The sequence below is a fragment of the Malaclemys terrapin genome, chromosome 8 (assembly GCF_027887155.1).
Source record: "Malaclemys terrapin pileata isolate rMalTer1 chromosome 8, rMalTer1.hap1, whole genome shotgun sequence".
Classification (NCBI taxonomy): domain Eukaryota; kingdom Metazoa; phylum Chordata; order Testudines; family Emydidae; genus Malaclemys; species Malaclemys terrapin.
The window spans coordinates 10,569,972-10,591,928 of record NC_071512.1 but is presented as its reverse complement, the minus strand read 5'-3'; the positions used below and the strand labels follow the sequence as shown (position 1 = coordinate 10,591,928).

General features: G+C 42.6%; 1 protein-coding gene across 4 annotated transcripts in view; it reads right to left on the bottom strand.

The window, feature by feature from the left end:
- TRPC7 (transient receptor potential cation channel subfamily C member 7) overlaps nt 1-21,957 on the bottom strand; it is a 122,137-nt gene that overhangs the window by 12,113 nt on the left and 88,067 nt on the right. For all 4 annotated transcript variants that reach the window (XM_054037955.1, XM_054037957.1, XM_054037958.1 and 1 more), the window contains 3 exons: nt 20,669-20,902; nt 16,376-16,640; nt 4,135-4,330 (listed from right to left, as the gene is read on the bottom strand). In XM_054037955.1, coding sequence (XP_053893930.1) covers nt 4,135-4,330; nt 16,376-16,640; nt 20,669-20,902 — 695 coding nt within the window. The remainder of the gene's footprint in view (nt 1-4,134; nt 4,331-16,375; nt 16,641-20,668; nt 20,903-21,957) is intronic.

Here is a 21,957-nt window from a genome sequence, read left to right as displayed (position 1 = left end):
TCCCTTTGCCCCATTTAGCCCCTATTGACTTACTCCTGAGGGAATTCTGTGCCAAAAAATTAATTATGGGCACAATATTTTAAAATTCTGGAAATTTTATTTGTCAATAAATAAATGTGGCTCCAGCATGGCAATGGGGAGCATGGGCCACTGGCTGCACTGAGGTGGGAGATCACCCTGCAGCCCCCACCTCCCGCGGTACAGAGACTTGGCAGTGAGGTTACGCTGGACCTTGACACAGAGCAAGGGCTGGGCCTGCCCCAGAAATGCCCTGGGGCCCTGTCCCATTGCGCCAGGTACAGCTGGGGGTGGGCAGGCTCATCCCAAGAGGATCGAAGGGTGGAGGGGCTTAGTGTGTGGGGATCCAGGTGTTGGGTGAGAGGTTTCTGTGTGGGGCAATCTGGGTGCAGGAGGCTCCGTGGGAGATCTGGATGCACAGGGGCTCGTTGGGGTGTTCTGGATGCAGGGGCAATGGGACTCTGTAGGGGATCCAGGTGAAGGTGGTTGCGGCTTGGGGAGTGGGGCTTGATGGGGTGGGGGTCCAGCTGGTTGGGGATCAGTGGGGTGGGGGTCTGGGTGTAGGGTGACCAGATGAGATGAAGAAAATATCAGGACACTGGCGGGGGGAGGGGGACAAAAAAAGAAAAAAGCACCCGGTACAAAATATCGGGAGAAATAGCTCAAAATCGGGACAGTGCCGATTTTATCGGGACGTCTGGTCACCCTACCTGGGTGTGAGGCGGTAGGGCTTGTCAGGGTGAGGGTTCGATGGGCCTGCTTAATGGGGGAGCCCCAGCTCCTGCCGAGGGGATGCTGCATGCTGGGCTCCTGCTTCCCCTCACGATTCCCCTATCCTCTTTTCTTCTCCATTCCCCTCCCTTCACTCCCACATTCCCCTCCCCCTGCCCTATTCCACCCTCTTCCTTCCCCACTGCCTCTTCCCTCCACCCCCTCACCCCCCTTCCCTCATTTCCCCCACCTCTCCTTACCCAGTCCCACTGCAGGCACTCACTGTTGCACAGAATAGAAAACAGGAAGGCTCCCAGCACACAGAAGGGGAGCAGGACTGGCACTAGGACCCAGGAGGCAGCGTTCAGCTGCAGAGTCAGCAGCGCAGAGCCACAGCCTTCTTCAGCTGGGCAGCTCTGCGCTTGCAGAAATGATGGGGGGCAGTGGCACCAGGGCCGGCGCTTCCATTTAGGCGACCTAGGCCGTTGCCTGGGGCACCAGGATTTGGGGGGGGGGCAGCATTTTGCCGCCCTTGGCAGCAATTTGGCGGTGGGGGCTCCTTCCGTGCTCCGGGTCTTCGGCGGCAATTCTGCGGCGGGTCCTTCACTCGCTCCGGGACCCGCTGCCGAAGTGCCCCAAAGACCGGGAGCGCCAAAGGAGCCCCCCTGCCGCAGAATTGCCGACGACGACCGGGAGCGCGGAAGGACCCCTGCCTAGGGCGCCAAAAACCCTGGCGCTGCTCCTGAGTGGCACATAACCCAGTGTGCCCCCCCCATGCATCACCTCTGTTTGGAGGGGGGCAATCCCCCCCCCCAAAAAAAAAAAAAACTATGCCCATGGTCATCCCCCCGCACGGCTTCCCTGCAGTTTTCTGCAGGGAAACACAGGAAATCTGCGGGGGTGTTTTCTGTGGGTGCACAGTCTTGCAGAATCCCCCCAATTTATCTTTGTGACATTTGATGAGCTTTGTAGCCCATTAAGCATTATTTGATGGATAAATTATTGGATGAATGGCTGCTATATTCCTTGCTATGGACAGCCCTGTTACCCATTAGAGAAATGAAAAGGAAGAATATTCTACATCATCCCTATGATAAAACAAGGGGGAAAATATCTACCTCTGGTGCGCATTGCACCAGACCAAATACAGTTTGATGATCTCAGAATTCTATAAGGCAGCACTGATATAATTTGAATTATTCCCTTTTTACCAGCTATTACAAATACTGATTATGACTCTCCCACACTATTTCCAATCATATTCTGAAATACTCCATAAGTGGTACACTAAAACTAATTCTGGTGTTTGTACACAGAAAATGTTCAACGCTCATAAATTGGTACACACTTCCAGACCACAAGGTGCTAGAGCAAACCCACCAGTTACTATCTCTGAACTTTCATTATAATCGTATTCTCAGCCAAATGCAAAACTAATATGGCCTAGTAATTCCTAGCCTACAAACAGCTGCTCTCTTTCCTCCGGCTATATAAGTACTTATATTAACAACGCCACGCAAATATTATATTCTAACAAAAAGCAAATGTAATATTCATGCATGATTTCATTTCTTCCCTTTTTCAATACGGAGTCAACTAAAAAGTTACTCATGCTCCCTAATAAAGACTCCCTTCTGAAAGAGCCCCTGCTTGAACCTTGCTTAGATGTAAAGTTATTCTTTTTAGCTAAACAACTCTGTCCTAGACTTATACCCTGGGCGTTGTATGCGTTGTTTGCCTTATCTACCTGGGCTTGCACTATTAATGACTGTTCCCGACTCTATGGGACCTAATCTTTAAAAGTGTGGGTGCAAAACTACACATGCTTAGTTTAGGGGTGTATAAACAGTTATGCATGAGTGCAAACCACATTTGCATGGACACTTGTGCACACAAACCAGGGCTTCTATGTGTGCATTGAGGTATTTGTGTGCCTAAACTGAATAAATGAAAACAGCATGCACGCACTTTGGAAGAGCCTTTCCATGAAATGTTTAGCCTAGAGCTCTGATTTTGTTGTGCAGCACAGATAGCTTTACATGAGGGGTTTTTGGTTTGTTTTCTTTATTCGATAGTAGCAACCTTAGAAATATTGATGCTGGAGAGCATGTCTTCCTGCAATTAAGAAGCTGTAAGATGGCACTGCAAAAACGGTGGGAAGAGTTTCCTCCAAGTAAAATAGGAGGTTGAGGCCCTTGGAAAGTAAGTCTCATCTCAGAGGAAGAGAAACTAACTGAGAAACTTGATCTTAAATGTTAAGGATCTCTTGGGGAATACGACTGTGCCTTCTGAATGCAGGGAAAGCTTCTTGGATAGGCACTATGTAAGTGTTTGCTGACATTCGTCCTGATTGCAGCAGACATAAGACGCAGGGGTATATTTTCAGCTCTGGTCTTTTGCAGAGCTGGGTTCTGAGTTTAGATCAGAACAGCTAATTAATACAAATCCAACTGTAGGAATTTGACATTGAAGAAACTGGGACAAGAAAGAGGTGAATCATCCCTGACAACAGTGTCCAATATTAATAACTTCCCCTGCTTTATTTATATTAGCAGAAAGTTTTTTCTCCAAAGTATGTAGCAAATCCAGCCTGCTAATATGAACAATACAGGGCACAGTTCACTGAATCCTGAATATACATTTCTGCAACTATTCATTCAGATTCTCTAATGAGTCAGCCTCTGCTCTTCGTGGCCCTTTCGTGTTTGCGTCCTACAAACATTCTTGTAACAGAGGTTTACTTGCACAAATGTTCATGGAGAATGAATTTCAAAGCTGCCATGCCTGAGTTTGGGGAATCCATTTAATCTAATCTATTTTTGTGACTCTAACCTAGACAGTGAACGCTCACAAAGAACTGTTTATGCGTTTGAAAAAAATCAAGAACTACTTTCATATAATGAATAAATCTAAGGAAATTGTGATCTGCTCAGAGATATTCTACAAACAAAAGGAAGATAAATTTGTTGTATGAATGATTCACTGTGAATTATTTGCTTAGGTCTAATTCTGGGATAGAGACTTTTCAGTCACCATAGAATTTTACGATAAATTGCTTGTGTCACACTATGGGCTGGTCCACACTAACCCCCCATTTCGAACTAAGATACGCAACTTCAGCTACGTTATTCACATGCGGCAGGCAGGCTCCCTCGTCCACTCCGCATACTCCTCTCGCCGAGCAGGAGTACCGGCGTCGACGGTGAGCACTTCCGGGATCGATTTATTGCGTCTAGACAAGATGTGATAAATCGATCCCAGAAGATCGATTGCTTACCACCGGACCCGGAGGTAAGTATAGACGTACCCTATGACATCTTCTATAGTACATCCTGTAATGTCCTTGTTTTTATAACATATAACAGTAAATTAAAAGTATACATATATTCTCTAATCAAATCTTACCTCAATTTCCTGATAGGAGTTGTTGATCATGGCTATTAACATATTGAGCAGCACCACCACCATGGTAACATTATAAACTCCATAGAGTACATATCCAATATTCTCAATGAACTTATGATCATACTTCAGCACCACTGATATCACTTCAGACAAGCCAAATATTGACCAGAATAAGGTTTTAAAACTTTCTTCTACCCTAAAAACAAAACAAACAATTATTTCACATTGTCATCTCCAGATTGGCAAGACGAGACATTACTAATAAAAACGGCACTTGGTCAGAGTAAATATGACGTCTCTGTGCAATCAGTGCAGGCAATGATCAATCACCCTGTGGACTGCCAAGTCATATTTCCTGAACTGATAACAGTATGTGACATCCCAAACAAATCATAAAACAATACCACCTCTGTATCTGCCCCATCTGCTTTTTCCCAACCTCATTAACTATGAGCTAGATTGTAACTTCAACTCTGTATCCCTGGAGTAGGGTGACCTGATGTCCCGATTTTATAGGGACAGTTCTGAGTTTTGGGTCTTTTTCTTATATAAGATCCTATTACCCCCATCCCCCACCCTCTGTCCCAATTTTTCACATTTGCTGTCTGGTCACCTTACCCTGGAGAGGTAGTAAGAACCCCTACAAGGGCTAACTGGAACTTCAGACCTAGCTGCAGGGCTAAGTAGGGATGCTCATCTCATCCATGTATGTCCTCCCTGAAGCAGGTGGGCAGGGAACGGTTAGGGTGGGAATAGGGAGTGGCTGGACCGTGACAGAGAATGGGCAGAGCCTTGGTTCCATCCCCCTGCTGGCTGGACTTCTAGAGTTCAAAGAGAGAATCTGTGGAGAGGCATTGTGGGTGGAAGGGAATTTGGAGGCAAAGGGTCAAGAGAGTTTTTCCAGCCAGTGGTTTCCAGGGCGTGTTTGAAAGTGGAGGAGATGGAGCCGGAGGAAAGGGAGAGATTAAAGAATAGGGAGAAGAAAGGAGATAAAACAGTGCCAGAGAGGGGAAGATCTGGGAAGGGTGGAGTCAAGGTGGTAGGTCAGGAGGAGGGAGATGTGTGACTCAGAGAAGGGTGAAGCATAAAATATGGAAGGGAATATGAATGGCTCAAAGGGGAAAGGGGAGGACAGTGAGAGATCCTGGTACAGGAACCACACTTTGCCTTTGAAGAAATCTCCTTGGCTCTTTATTCAAAGGCAAAATGACCAGGACTGACCGGTACCCATCTGATAATAATTCAAACTATCCATTGACTTTCAGTGAATACACTCCTTTATAAAACATTATGGCCTTTACAATTGAGACTGATGAAACGTTTCATATTTCTACGGCAGCTTAACCCTGAGAAATCACTTTATGAAGCAGATTATAGACTCACCACAAATTACCCTCTGAAAATAATAAGCTTTTACAAGAACTTCAGTGGCATAGCAGGAAAAGGAATTAATTACTATCATTTAAAGTAGAGCAAAGACCATGGTCAGTTGCATTATGCACCACTGCAACAACTAAGTATTATCGGTATCACAGCCCATTATACGATCTCCTTCCACTTGAGTACAGCAGTAGGGAATTTATTAAATTTACGGGGGATGTTCTTTGTGGGAATAACTCCACTGGCTTCAGTGGTGCTGCACAAACAGAGAAGTTGGACCTATGAGTTTCAAAGAGATGTTACATGGGATTAGAACCTCAATGAGCACATGCCTTCCTATTTTTCTGCCATGTTACCCAAAAATTCAGGTTGCCTATCAATATATTGCCCACCTCTTTCATTTATACTAAATGAAACCTAGAAATGATCAGAGGTTTTCTCACTTCAGGCACATGTTGGACAGAGTTTATGATTTCTGAGTACAGTAGTTGGAACATCTTTCCAAGTTACCAAGCTATGGCACTTTTCCATATGGCAGACATTTCCTCTTGTTTTAATACTCCCATTTTTGTTCTTTGCATTGATCTACCGTGATAACTGCCATCCATATGATGGAGTACTTAAATAACAGAATCCGGCCAATGCTTCTTCCATTAAATATTGCACTTTCCAGTTAAATTGCATTTATAGAGCCTAATACTCCGGCTTAGAAGCCTGTCATCTAAGTCACTTATCCAACTAATAAAAGACTGTAACCACCAACTTTGATCCTTGCAGCAACCTGCAATTAAACTTCTTTTTTAATTTGGAAAGGTTCCACTTGTTTTCTACCCTGCAGGCAATTTTTAATATAATGTGTCAACTCTGCTCCTTTTCCACAACTTTAGCATTAACCTCTGTGCTGGAACGTTGCCATGTTCTCTTCGAAAACGTAATTACTGGCTGTATGTGGCTGTGGCAGTACAAAAGATTCATGAAGAATTCTAGCAAATTAGTTATAGAAACAGAGCGTTCCTTTTCTGAGATGGTGAAAGATTGACCGAACAAAATTTGTGCATTTCCTAATTATCCTCCATAACCATCCTCAGCAAAACGTCAATATCCAAGGACTTGTCTCTGATGTGAGAAAACTATAAGCCTGGTGCATCCCAAATGTGGATCCACTGTTTCACTGTGGAGATGGGCCTGAGTCCCTCAGACTGGATTTCAATCCAGATCCAACTTTCCCTGGTGTTCAGGAATGCTTAGATGTGGGGGGGTTAGTTTGCCCTGTTGTACAGAAAGGAGCAGTGATGTGCTGGTGAGGGTTGTGAGAGGTTCCCAAGAGGTCCTTATTAATCCATCGTTACATTTAAGAAAAGACTGCAATAATGCCTCTGTCTGTCATTTCAGGGTGCTGCCTAATTGTATGGTTCCTCGGCCTTAGCATAACATAAGGTGAATGTTATTTTTATCAGTGCCCGTAGTTAAAATATTGGCAGCAAGTCACTGGAAAAGAGAAGTGGGGACCCAGATTCTGAATATCGCTGAAGTTCAGGTGTGTTTAGATCCAGGATTTTGGTCCAGGTTTGTTTTCATTTGTCATGGATTCTTTCATTCTTTCTTTCACACTGTATGTTCTAAGGCCCTCTTGTTATGGGGCCTACATCTTGGGAGAGATTCAGGGCTGAAGGAAGCAGATCCAACATAGGGCAAAGCATTAGTGCAGTTGATCGCCTCGGCTGAGCTAGTAATAATGGAGCAGAAGCTGGCAGATGGGGTGTGTGTGTGTGTGTGTGTGTTTGTGCAAGTATAGGCGGCACTAAACTTGAGAGAGTTCTTACAACCTCCTTCAAAGCAAAAGCACTGAGTGTGGCACAGCTCTGGCAGCACCGTTCCCGTCACACTGCACCAAGGCTCTCTGTGCTTTTGGATTAATGTCTAGCTCACTTGCCATGATAAAAACATTTTCGAACCCATGAGTAATACTGACTGGAGTCATTCTACTTACAAAGCCTGGCAGAAGCACCCCTGACTTCTGTAATCTAGCTGCACAACTGTCCCCCAAAAGGACTAGACTTGGGAGACTCTCGTTTATTTCTCTGCTCTGCCACAGACTTCGTGTGACCTTGGGAAATGCACTTAGGGCCAGATTTTCAAAGGTATTTAGGTGCCTAAAGACTCAGATTGATGCCCACTGGGATTTTCAAAAGTGCCTAAGTAGTTGGGCTCCTAACTTCCACTGATTTTACCATTTTGAATCCGAACCTATTGAAATCAATGGGAGTTGGAAGCCTAATCTGTTTAGCCACTTTTGAAAATCCCACTAGGTGTCTGCCTGCATCTTCAAGCACCTACACTTTGAAAATCTGGCCCTTTGTCATTTTGTGCCTCAGTTCCCCATCTATGAAATAGGTGCTCCCCTACCTCACAGGATAAATACATGATAAATACATCTTTATTAATGATCTGGAGGATGGTGTGGACTGCACTCTCAGCAAGTTTGCAGATGACACTAAACTGGGAGGCGTGGTAGATACACTGGAGGGTAGGGATCGGATACAGAGGGACCTAGACAAATTAGAGGATTGGGCCAAAAAAAACCTGATGAGATTCAACAAGGACAAGTGCAGAGTCCTGCACTTAGGACGGAAGAATCCTATGCACTACTACAGACTAGGGACCGAATGGCTAGGTAGCAGTTCTGCAGAAAAGGACCTAGGGATCACAGTGGACGAGAAGCTGGATGAGAGTCAACAGTGTGCTCTTGTTGCCAAGAAGGCTAACGGCATTTTGGGCTGTATAAGTATCCAGCAGATGGAGGAACATGATTGTTCCCCTTTATTCAACATTGGTGAGGCCTCATCTGGAGTACTGTGTCCAGTTTTGGGCCCCACACTACAAGAAGGATGTGGAAAAATTGGAAAGAGTCCGGTGGAGGGCAACAAAAATGATTAGGGGTCTGGAGCACATGACTTACGAGGAGAGGCTGAGGAAACTGGGATTGTTTAGTCTCCAGAAGAGAAGAATGAGGGGGGATTTGATAGCTGCTTTCAACTACCTGAAGGGGGGTTCCAAAGAGGATGGAGCTCGGCTGTTCTCAGTGGTGGCAGATGACAGAACAAGGAGCAATGTTCTCAAGTTGCAGTGGGGGAGGTCTAGGTTGGATATTAGGAAACGCTATTTCACTAGGAGGGTGGTGAAGCACTGGAATGCATTACCCAGGGAGGTGGTGGAATCTCCTTCCTTGGAGGTTTTTAAGGCCCGGCTTAACAAAGCCCTGGCTGGGATGATTTAGTTGGGAATTGGTCCTGCTTTGAGCAGGGGGTTGGACTAGATGACCTCCTGAGGTCCCTTCCAACCCTGATATTCTATGATTCTATGAGAAATCTGATGCACTCAGATACTATGATACTATAGGATGGTATTTTAAAGTTTTAATTATACTCTAGTTAAGATCCAACTCTGGTTTATGTCTTTGATACAGGGGTTGAAACACAAGTTCTTTCCTGTCAGTAGCTGAAAGTGTTAAAAGAAGCAATGTAGAGACTATTTAAAGAAGAGTTTTAATCAATATCTAAAGTAAAACACAATAATACTCTGACTTTCTATATTGCCTTTGATCAGTGATCTGAATATGCTTCACTGACAGTAACTAACAAAGTCCAAGATCCCCACTCCTGTGAGGGAGTAGGTGTTTTGTCCTTATAGATGGGCAAACTAAAGGACAAAGAAATCTAGTGATTTATTCAAATGTACATGGTGAGTCATGGACTGAAGCAGAATCTGAAACCTAGAGAGAGCTGGTTTCCTGTCTTTTGCTGTAATGACTATACTTCACTATATAATCTCCCCTGTTTTAATGCGTTTCAATATATACTTCAATGCACAGGGGTTATTTTCCCCTCAGTGCACACATTATTCCCATGAAAGCTAAATAGAATTTTATGCTTTTGCATCAAGGAGAGACTAAAATCAATAGAATATGTGAGATTAGTTGCATGCTGACTTTGATTAAGCATTATTGTTCTTTCCATCAGAGGGGTTCCCCACCAGTCCATGATATCATATAAATCTCTTTTGTAGTATTCGTCTTCTGGTTAAGAAAGCTCAAGGCATCCTTTCAGACTGAGCTCTTCCCCATGAGTAGGAAGTGCTTAGCTTCTCCAGCATGAAATACAGTCAATATTATATAAAATGTAGCATTTTAATGAAGGGAAATGAAAAGAAAAGTCTCCAAGTAATGATGAAACTGAATGAACTGAATGAATTGAATTTCTCTTTAGGAGGTGGGGGCAGTGCCGGTGCAACCTATTAGGCGACCTAGGCGGTCGCCTGGAGCACTAGCATTTGGGGAGCGGCATTTTATTCGGCGGTGACCGCAGCGGCTGGATCTTTGGCCGCCCCGGTCGTTGTCAGCATTTAGGCGGAGGGAGCTGGGGCAGGGGGGCGCGGGGAGGGCTGCCTGCAGCAAGGAACGGGGGGGGGGCAGCACTCAGGGGAACTCCCCGCCCCAGCTCACCTCTGCTCCACCTCCTCCCCTGAGCACGCCGCCCCACTCTGCTTCTCTCCCTCCCAGGCTTGCGGCACCAAACAGCTGATTGGCGCCTGCAAGCCTGGAAGGCGGGAGAAGTGGAGCAGCGACGGCGTGCTCAGGGAGGAGGCGGAGCAGAGGTGAGCTGGGATGGGGAGCTGCCGCACGGTTCCCTGGGCGGGAGGATGCCTCAGGGTGAGGGGGGGTGGGGAGCTGCTGCGGGGTGGGTGCCTCAGGGCGGAGGGGGGGGTGGGGAGCTGCCGCAGGGCTTGGAAGGGGGCGGAGCAGAGGTGAGCTGAGGTGGGGAGCTGCCGCACGGCTCCCCGGGCCGAAGGGGGAGTTGCCACGGGGGAGGTGCCTCAGGGCGGAGGGGGGGTGGGGAGCTGCCACAGGGCTTGGGAAGGGGGCGGAGCAGAGGTGAGCTGGGGTGGGGAGCTGCTGCACGGCTCCCCGGGACGGGGGGGGGGAGCTGCCACGGGGGAGGCGCCTCAGGGCGGAGGGTGGGTGGGGAGCTGCCGCAGCGCTCGGGTGGGGAAGGGCACAAGGTGGAAGTTTCGCCTAGGGCGTGAAACTTCCTTGCACCGGCCCTAGGTGGGGGGCTTCAACCTGATTTGTGATGCAGAACGCAGTATGAATGCAATCAGTCCTGCTTCCATTTCAATTTTGTTTCTATAGCATGATCTGAATTATGAACTGTTTCAACATCTGTGTTCTGCATACAACATAAAAAATGAACAGATAAACATAACTATGATCTGTAGCAACTGCAATGAAAATTCTGAAAGGGGAAAAAATTAAGTGTTTTTAAAAAATATTTTGCAATTATACAGTTAGCTAAACAGACCCTGTATTTAGCAGTCTAAAATGAAGCAGGAGTAGCATACACTTTGTTCCTTCTGCAAGAGGAATATGCACATTTCAGAGACAATAGCACCCTTTGTATGCTACCTCTGATTCATAAACCACTGATGTAGTCAGTGGTTTAGTATGCACTGTTCTTTAGAGTACAAGACCAACAAAACTGAACATGTGATGTGAAAAGTGCAGTACCACACAAGAAGGTGAGTTCTGAAGTGACTCTGGATATTCACTAACTACAATAATTAGTAGAGCTAAGCAAATAATTCAGAGTCCTCTTTTTGACAAATTTAATTTCTTTTTGACGCTTACAAATTGCCCATGAGAAGCTTATCATTTTCTCAAGAGTATGCATCATTCATTGAGTAATATCACTGAATAGTTCTTAATAGATCTGTTAAGCAATTCATTGTGGATATCCAATATTCAGCCTGTGTAGAGACCACAATCCAACTCTCATTGAATTATTATTACTATTACAGTCATAGACTAGGATCCCTTTGTGCTAGGTCCCATACAAACAGAGAACAAAAAGACAGAGAAATAGGTTAGTTTTGATTTGATCTGCAGACCATGTGGTTCTTTTTCTATTTCATGACTGAGTGAACATATCCCTTAGACTCAGTTTCCAGTGCAAGCAATTGCATTTTCCAGTTCAAAATTTGCTTTCTGTAAATTTTCTATGATCTTCACTTAAAATCCTCGATTTTCACAAACATTCCTACCAGTAAATGCATTTGAAGAAATCTTTGCACAACAACCACACAAGGGTTATGAACACAGCAAAAGAAAAAACTTGTTTTTGTTTTTTCCGCGTGAATTTTCACAGAAGCTGTTTAAAGTAGTTGCCCAACTGCAATAATTTGTTCCTCCTTCTCTTCATGAGACAGTTAGTGCCATTTGTGAATACCCACCATATTCTGCAGCAGAACTCACTGACAGCTCAGTAAAATATTGAAGGTATGATACATGGTTGCCCATATGCTAATGTATTCTTGATATTTGTAAATTAACAACATATGTTTATGACTAAACACCATAAGATTTCCAGCTTTGTGAAAGTGTCTGAGAATGGTCTAAAATGAATGTTAATCCCTGAGCTGTACGGTATATGCATTATTTAAAAAAGACTGCACATCTCCCTTCCTAATCACATATTTCACACTCCAGGGTATTAAAATAATCTGAAATAGGAATACGGGAGCCCGGAAATCTACTCTTACTAACTGAACAGCATTAGGAACAAAGTTGGAGGAATGTTCGCCGATGTGAATTTTCCTAACAGTGCTAATTGAAAAGTGCTGGGCAAGATAACAGAATCCCTGGCCCTGCAATCTGACCTGCTCAGGGGCACTTTTTAGCCTGTGTGGAGCACCAGGGGGATTCCATGGGGACATTCTCTCTGAATGGATCAGGTTGTGGGATCCAGGCCAAAAGTGCCAACGCACTACTTCCGGTGGCATTGTCAGATGTTCAGACAGCACCCACCTCTACTCTGCTGGTAAAGAATCTGCTATCCTAAAGTAGTAACTTGGTACTTTTACACCCTAATTTGAGTTTTGACTTCTCTTCCAAATTCTTACACGGCTTATTTGGGTTCTTCCGATCGGTGTTTACTAACAATACTAACTCGTTGCAGGGCAGATAGATGAGCATCTAGTATTTGGAATCTCCAGAGGATCTGGACTTAAAGAAGAAGACCATTTTATTTCCCCTTTGGGCAGGTATCTCCCAACCACCCACACTCTCTTGTTACAACTTGATCCTGCAACCTTTACTACTGGAAGTAATTTTTACTCTAGGGAATAGTCACCATTTCAATCAAGGCTTGTTCATCATTCAAGTGACAATACACGCTGCAAGGTTTATAATGAGAACCTCGTGGTTAGTTAAGCTTGTCAGTAAATAGCAATGCTGCACAATGATATTGCATCAGTGATGGCCTAAAATTCATTATCCAACTATTTTGGAATCATGGACCAATGGAGAACCATAACTGATGGTTGTTATTCCACCAGGCAGTCGGGGAGATATTGACTGAGCTACTGATTAACTCCTGTACTTCAAGGGCATAGTCTTCTATTTGTATGATTAACATGTCTCCTCCTACATACTCAGTTTTCTTTTACCTTGTTATTAGAAACAGAGAAATGTGTTTGCAGCCAGTCCTGGAAATCCCTCCATTAAAATGTATCCTAAGGCAACAGAAGAACTGTAGGAAGCATATTTTCTTTGATTAGAAAGTTTAAACTCTACTTTATAAAGCATATGTTATGCTACACAGTGGAGTAATACAGCTGGATCCTATATGTTGGAAAGAATCTGTAGTTCATACGAGACAGAAACTAAGTTGGGAAGATCATTTCCTCACACTGGGGCTAACAGCAGCATCCCTCCATCCATTGTGTGATATAGTATATGAATAACACATCAAAATGCCAGATCCTGTTTACTTTGACTTAGGTTAGTGCTTCAGTATCAATTTACTTAAACATTTACTCAACTAAATGTCACTGCAGGGGTTGTCTTAAAGTGGCATCATTAGGTTAGACGTACAAAGGGGGGACATTATATTGCGTCCCTCCGACTCTCCTCTGTCTTGCATCACAGATGGGAGCACAAGCAGGGGTCAAATAGCCCCAGACTTTTCCGAGGGAAGCAATGGGACAACTGTGATAAACTGCCTCTCCTCCTTGGGAGCCAATTTAATCCCATCTCTGCCTATGCTCACAGTTCAAACTCCATGGGGTATGGAACAGCTGCCGTATGAGGAGAGATTAATAAGACTGGGACTTTTCAGCTTGGAAAAGAGACGACTAAGGGGGAATATGAGAGAGGTCTATAAAACCTTGACTGGAGTGGAGAAAGTAAATAAGGAAGTGTTATTTACTCCTTCTGATAACAAGAACTAGGGGCCACCAAATGAAATTAATAGGCAGCAGGTTTAAAACAAACAAAAAGAAGTATTTTTTTCACACAATGCACAGTCAACCCGTGGAACTCCTTGCCAGAGGATTGTGAAGGCCAAGACTATAACTGGGTTCAAAAAAGAACTAGATACATTCATGGAGGATGGGTCCATCAATGGCTATTAGCCAGGATGAGCAGGGATGGTGTCCCTAGCCTCTGTTTGCCAGAATCTAGGAATGGGTGACAGGGGATAGATTACTTGATGATTACCCGTTCTGGTCATTCCCTCTGGGGCACCTGGCATTGGCCACTGTCAGAAGACAGGATACTGGGCTAGAGGGACCTTTGGTCTGACCCCATATGCCCATTCTTATGTATGTTCTTATAGATGAAATCCTGTCCCCACTGAAGTCAATGGCAAAACACCTGCTGATGTCAACATTTCATCGCATGGCTTTGTGGGCCTGTCAGGGCAGACCTGGGGAATAACATGGCCACCTCTGAGTGGAAGTGCACCTGGGAATTAACCCTAGTTGAAACGAACTCCTACCCTGTGCTTTCTGCCTCGAGGGTATATGGCTAGGGAAGCTAATAGCAGCACAACTCCTGAGGGATCCATGCTGATGATGTGTGTGCCCGGAGAGAGGTGTGGAGAGGCCTCTCCTTGCACCCCAATATGTATGGGGTTGGGCATGGACTTCTGTGTGGATCCATAAGGTTTCTAGTTTGCACTTCCTACTGCCTCCAAGAGGCTCCAAACCCTTTCACAGGGGCATTAATTAGAAACTCAATGAGTTCACTCCTGTGGTGTTTTCCAAACACTGTTTCCCTTCCTGCTATTTTTGATGATGATGGGAATATATAGCCCACAGTTATTAGATTCTGGCATATAGGAGTACTAATTGGTTACCACATATCTAGTCTCCAAATGACAGGTGTGATATCAAACATCATAGCTTAGCCTGAATAAAGTCAGACATATTTTGAGGAACCACTTCTCACTTACAGTCCTATTATTCAGCCATTGCACATACTGTAGAGCCACTGAAGTACATTATTTGAGGAATGATTTGTTGCAACATTCAAGCAGCTGTAATACAGTATATACAGCAAACAACTACAAAATGCAGACAACCTCCAGCTTCTCAAGGTTGTTGATTTATTGGATGGGCACTAGAGGGAGATCACGAGCAACCTAGTCAGCATCTTTCCTTGTATCTTGCCCATATGCTGGCAGGATATTATGCATGTCTTCACGGTGTTCTCTATTAAGAAATGCACTTGATTTAGGGAATGTGGAACTCCCTGTCTTATATTCCTCACTGTTATTTATTTATTGCTTTTTTTCAAATGCATCAATAGCACTTTTTAGACACTTGGTTCTTTAGATACACCTCTACCCCAATATAACGCTGTCCTCGGGAGCCAAAAAAGCTTACCGCGTTATAGGTGAAACTGCGTTATATCGAACTTGCTTTGATCCACCAGAGTGCGCAGCCCCCCCTCCCCCCGGGGCACTGCTTTACTGCGTTATATCCGAATTCGTGTTATAGCGGGTCGCGTTATATCGGGGGAGAGGTGTACATGTTGCCTTGCATAGCAGCCACATGCAGGTGTGAAATTACAGATGCAAAACGTGTGCAATTTTACTGCTTCATCATTTTACATACACTTTGGTAGAAGTAGCTTTTGGATAATAATTAGGTGTTTAATCCTTTCTGTGCTGATCACAAACGCAACATGGCCTGCTGTATTGACTGCTCTTCTTAAAGGTAAAAATACAAAAGGATTTCTTTTTCACTGCTGTCAAGATAATTTTATGAAAATTTCCTCTGCTCTTTCCACTCACCTCAAAGAACCATTTTCCTGCTTGTGTTTTACCCTAGAAATAACAGATTCTGAGTTACTGGGTTTCCTTTTTTGCAGACTGCACACTCTTTGAAAGAGACCTGGGATAGGACATCAAAACTGGAGGCTGTACTACTGGTCTCCCAGCCAAAGTCTGAACCTCCCCATTCAATTGAAACAGTAGCTTAAGGTGCAGCACTTCCAGGCAAACAGTAACCGAGACAAGAATGTCAGAAGTCTGCAATATATTCTAGGGCACCTCTGACCCAGGGAAATTTTAAAGCCTGCAAGCTCAGCAGTTACCAGCTTAGCAGAGACTGCTAGACTCAGTAGGACCCTACCATAAATATATGGTGAAGTTAAGGGGACTTTGGGAGCCAATGTAGTGCATTGAGGGAGATAAAATGTAAAGGAAGAGGGGAGGAACTGAGTGACTGGGTGGGTCAGAGATGATTGGATTTAGGGGGAAAGAAAAAAAGAGGGCTTGGATGGAGGGTCCTTTCTGCTTATTAAACATTGCACCAGGTTTTAGCCATGCACCTTTCATTGGCTCTAATGGATTCATTCAGTTAGAGCCCTCTTCACCACTTGGAATAATTAAACAATGCAGCAATATAGTGCAAACGACATGAGTCGCAGAAGGCATGCAGGTTAGATATGATGCAGCCCAGTAAGGGATACTACTAGGTCTAGAACTATAATCTATATAGCCTCCTTTTCCTAGGTACTCACGTTGTAAATGCTGGGTTATATTTTGCACCAAGGTAGTAAGAGTAAAGGTTGAACATTCCAATCATGAAGGCAACAAACACCATGATGAAGATGACCATGAATTTGAAGATATCCTTCACTGTCCTTCCCAAAGAGATCTGAAGAGGGCCAAAGCTTTCATTGGCTGGAAGAATGTAAGCAATACGGGAGAAGCTGAGTACCACAGCTATTGCATATAGTCCTTCTGATATGATCTGAGGGTCCGAGGGAAGCCACTTGTTCCTGGCTGAAACAATACACATATATAAGCTATTAGTAACAGAAAATGTTAGAAATATAAATATAAATGACCCATAAAATAGGTCCTGGGTCTCGGTTCTGACCAGGACTGGAACGAAAAGTGTAGGAATCTACTAGGAATCTGCAGGTCTCACAGTGCTTTACAAAGATGGATAGGAATGATTAGCCACATTTTTCAGCTAGAGAAACCGAGGCACAGGAAGTTTGCTGTGATTTACCCAAGGCACACAGGCAGTCAGGGGCAGAACTGGGAATCAGCACCCAGATTCCCTGACTCCCAGTCCAATGCATCATCATCTCCTGCTCCAACTGATGGCAATGGGAGTTTTGTCATTGTGGATCAGAATCACACTGATGAGAAAATTTCCAGCTTTTAATTATTGAATTAACAGCACCATATAAATACACAAAATGTAACGTAACCTTCAAGGACTCATGACTCAAACAGCTCATGGCAAAACCTGTCCTCATGAGATTAGATCGAAGATGTTTGGATTTGTTCAGATAAAGCCAATCGAACCACCAAACCTTGTAATAGATCTATATTGTGTTAACTTTTTTAATTAAAAAGACCTGACAATTTAGCCACTTCTTTTAACAAGTTCCTTGCTGATACTATATGCATACAAATCAGTTGTCTAATCTACCTGGTTTTGAATATGCTTTGAATATAAGCATCAAGGGGTTCTTTTGCATGAACTGAGACTCAGCATTTAATACAAGGCGTTTGACCCAAAACTAAAACATGTACCATATTTCAATACACAGGAATAAAGTTGAGTATTATTTGTATGAACCCAGATGAAATGAAAAGAAGCAGAGTATTCCCTGCAGCATATCTGTAAAGTTCAGTTCTGAACTTAAAGCAGGAGGCTGGCTACATTTTTAACTGCCTGTTTATGCTTAGTCAATATTAGGGGTGGAGGTGGGGAATGTTTTCATATTAGTTTATAGTTTGTTCTATATCAGTTTACAACCAATTGTTACCTTACTAACCAAAGTTCATGAATAAATATAACTAACATTTAATACAAATATATTACTCTGGAACCAAGAATTAGTAGGGCAAAATACTGGCTCCATTAAAGTCAATGGGATTTGTTGTCATTGATTTCAATGGGGCCAAGATTTTACCTGTAGTTTTTTAAAAGAAATTGAAAGGAAAATATATATTATCTAAGCACACTGCAGCAAACAGTTCTAATGTTGGAGAAAAAAAAAGAGCTTTATTTCTCTAGTGTTTACTTGAGATAATAGATTTAGAAAATAATTTAACACCGTTAGTTTCCATTGAAAAGCAGAAGCAAGTGGTTTTCTGAGGTTTTGCTCTTTTTCAAAGTTGGATAATCATATAATTAACAACAACCACCAAGTAAAAAGCAAATCATCCAAGTTTGTTAATACCCCTGGGCAAAATAAATAAATGTACAAATTAGATTTTTTTTTCAAAATTTCCAGGTCATAATAGATAGTTCCGTATCAAACTCCTTAAGTAAGGCATATGGCATGAACTCCTGAGGATCAAAACAGTAACTGAACATAAAAAGATGCACTTAAATTTAATTTTACATATATAATAATTGAATTGTTTATGCACAGGCTATTTCACTTCATTTTACAAGACTGCAATTTACCACGAGGCAACTAACACCCATTTTCCATGCAACCTCTATCATCAAACACTACAGCTCGATACGTTATGACTAATCACTTGATTCTTATAATTACTTTAAAAAACGTACAATAATTGGATGTGTATTATAAAAATATAAGCCATGAAAGTTTTTGTCATAACAAACAAATTAAAATATAACTTCAGGTATTAAAAAGCTTTTAATTATCACACGTTATCATTTAAAATGTTGTTGTTTATAGTTTTTGTTAAATTGATGCTCCTATTACGTGGTGAAAATTGAAAATACGTAGCCTGGGAAAATCACAATTTTCTGTAAAACTCTTCATAAAAGCGATGGGTAAATAATAATCTATGGATGGATAAACTATATAGAAATCTCCCTGGTATGTATGTGTGTATATATAAAATATAAAAGATCCTTCTTCAAGCACAGTGAGAAAATACATTTGGATTAAATATCAGCCAAAGGTTATTACCTGGAAAATTCCTCTCCCTCCCCCAGCCCTGACTTTTTTTCTACAGGTTTTTCCCAAGGGTAAAAATGACAAAAGGTTTATAAATAATAAAATGCTTCCACAAGATGGAGCTCCTCACCATATAACAAAAGACTTTTTTTACAATATTCCAGCAGCAAAGCAGAAAGAAGAAAAACAGAATGTAACAATTTCAGGCATCATCAAAGTTTGTCCGGTGATTGAGAGAGAAGCTTATCTCCAAATATTGTGTTTGAAAATGTAATTATTTGTAAATATTAGGACTGTGCACACAGGGCTAGAACTTTATTCTGTTGTAAATTAGCATTGCTCCACTGACTTCAATGGAGCAAGCTATCCTGATTTACACCAGCTGAGGATCTGATCCATTTTTCCATTAGTGATTTGGGTTATTTTTAGGCAGGTAATTCTAAATTTGGTAGGAATGTGGGGGCTTGTCCCCATGCTGTGTATCCAACCCCTAACCTAAGTGCAAAGCTTTTATTCATTTTTCAAACCTAAGGAAGGACCATTTGAATCCTAGGAAATATTTTGTCAACTGCATATTACAGCGGTTCCCATTCTCATTATTATTTAGAAAAAAGAAGACTCCAAGGTGAAGATTTTCCAAAGCACTAAAGGTGGAATCCTGACCCCATGAAATCAATGGTAAAATGTGCACTGACTTCAGTGGGGCTAGGATGTCAGCCAAAGCACAATTTAGGTGGTCAACTCCTATTGAAAGTCAATAAGAGTTGGGCTACTAACTCTCCTTTATGCCTTTGATGATCACCCCTCAAATATTTAAAACATACGTATGAGAAGATAAAGAATAATTTTATTATTGCATGCATATTTTCTATTACAGATGGTCAAACATTGTTATAGATAATATTTGTTAAGGATTTAGCTCCTTTTCTGGGCAGCAAATCATTCATACGGTTTTATTGGATACGAGTCTGAGCAGAATTTGCTCCCATACTTGCTTTTGCTTTTCATATGTGCAGAAATGCAAGGTACAACTGAGGGGATCATAGGTTACCCTCCATATGTGATATGACAAGAGATTGTATCTCAGATGTGGAAATATTGGCCTGTTCTCATAAATTGTCACTGAGGAATGAAAGCAAAGGAAACCCTTGCACAGTATTTTGTTAATTTTATCCTCTTCTGAATGCACTTTCTTGGTTCCTTCTCTGCTATATTTTCTTAGGTGGGGAATATGTAACCTAAAGTCGTTAAATGGAGGCATGCAATATTACTAGTCTGATATTCCATGTCTAGTCACCCACTGATGGGAGTGACATAAAATATATTAGCTTATCCAGAATGAGATCAAAGACATATGCAGGCATGGCAACAACAACTCAAAGTAAACAGGAAGCTTTTTTTCATACAAACTGTTACAAATAAGTGGTTCATCTTTTTATGCTAAAAGCCCAGTCCTTGCATCGTTTTATATGTAGAATTTCCATGACTTCAATTGGAGTTCCACCTGCCAAATGATAAGACCATAAAGCTGCCAGCTCACTCATTTGTTAGCAAAGCGTGCCTCCTATATTTGAAAAATAGAGCAGATTCCCTTATATGTAATTTAAATTAGATTCTATTCCCTTCTGGTTTCATGATTATTAGTTGCTCGGGGTTATTTTGTCAACATATGATACGATTGAGTCTGGTCTCAGTACACGTTCAGAGACTGAGAGAAGCTTAAATCTCTGTTCCTCTTTAGCTTATGTTAGCTGTTTACCAATAGGGCTGGAATTGATAGATCTGAAAAGAATAATCAGCTTTAATTTGGAAAAACTTCATGAATGTAAAAGAAGAAGCAAGCTGCTAATTCTACACTGCCACACACACTAGCCTGAAAGAACGGGAAGCATTAAATCCTCAAAATCATCTTACCATAAGTAAAGTAAGCAATTTCAGGGGGAAGGGTGACATTACTGAGGTCATCATCCTGAACGTACTGGTCTACATACTGTTGTGCTTCAGTTGCTTTGAGAAAAGCCATGAACCTTGCAGTGAACGATGCCACAAAGATAGATAGCATCCCAAAATCCAGCAGGTTCCAAAGATGCATGACATATTCGCGTGGACCCTCTTCCCAGATTTCTTTGCATTCTGACCATATCATACCTGAGGGAAAGACATATTTACATAGGATATTTAGACATCAAATCCAGAAGGTGCATTCTTTATTCTATTGGCTTTCGAACAGGTGCAGTTGGAAATGGAATGAGGTTTTGGGCTAATGAGGATTTTCAGGATTAAAACAAATAATTCCCCAACTCCCAAATGGAATGAATTTTCTCAGAGTAACTGGCTTAGAGCATGTTTGTTCTTAAGATTGTTATTTAAAAAATGCCAACTTTGAAGAAGATACAGTCTGGTACTTAAAAGGCTGCCATGTCCATATAGGGTTGAATTGTCCAAAGTTCTCAGTACTGACCTAACTTGGCTCCTGTTGAAAGCAATGATAAAACACCCACTGACTTCAGTGGGAGCAGAGTCAGGAGAGCACTGAGAACTTTAGAAAATCCTCTCACTGTATTCTAATGGAATTGAGTCTCATCCAACTGTTTGGGAAAAGTTATGAATTCCCAGACCTGTCCCCATTCCTAAAATAAACACAAACCCAACCTTCTGGAAGTTTCCTTTGAATTTCCCTCCTGCCCCCCATGCTCACACAAAAAAAGGGGCGGGGGGACACATGGTTGTAGCTTTCTGCAGGTTGCTGGTTGGGAAGGGAAGCAGAACCTGCCATAATAATGTGAGAAAGTTAGAATCATAGAATATCAGGGTTGGAAGGGACCTTGGGATATCATCTAGTCCAAACCCCTGCTCAAAGCAAGACCAATCCCCAGCTATTTTTTTTTGGTCCAGATCCCTAAATGGCCCCCTCAGGGATTGAAGTCATAACCCTGGGTTTAGCAGACTAATGCTCAAACCACTGAGCTATCCCTCCCCCCAAACTAGTTAATTCTAATGTGACCAGCAACAGTAAATGCTAGCTATCTCATGAGGAAGTCCATTCTCCATGAGACTTCTTGTTAAATTTAGAAGTTCAGATAAACTTCTACATGTTGGAATGCTCATCCACATGGAACTCTGATCCATAACTCACAAGCCTTTGCTTTGATCTTCAGATGGAATTGGGGCAGTTTGATAACAAACTTATTGTCATGTAGCAA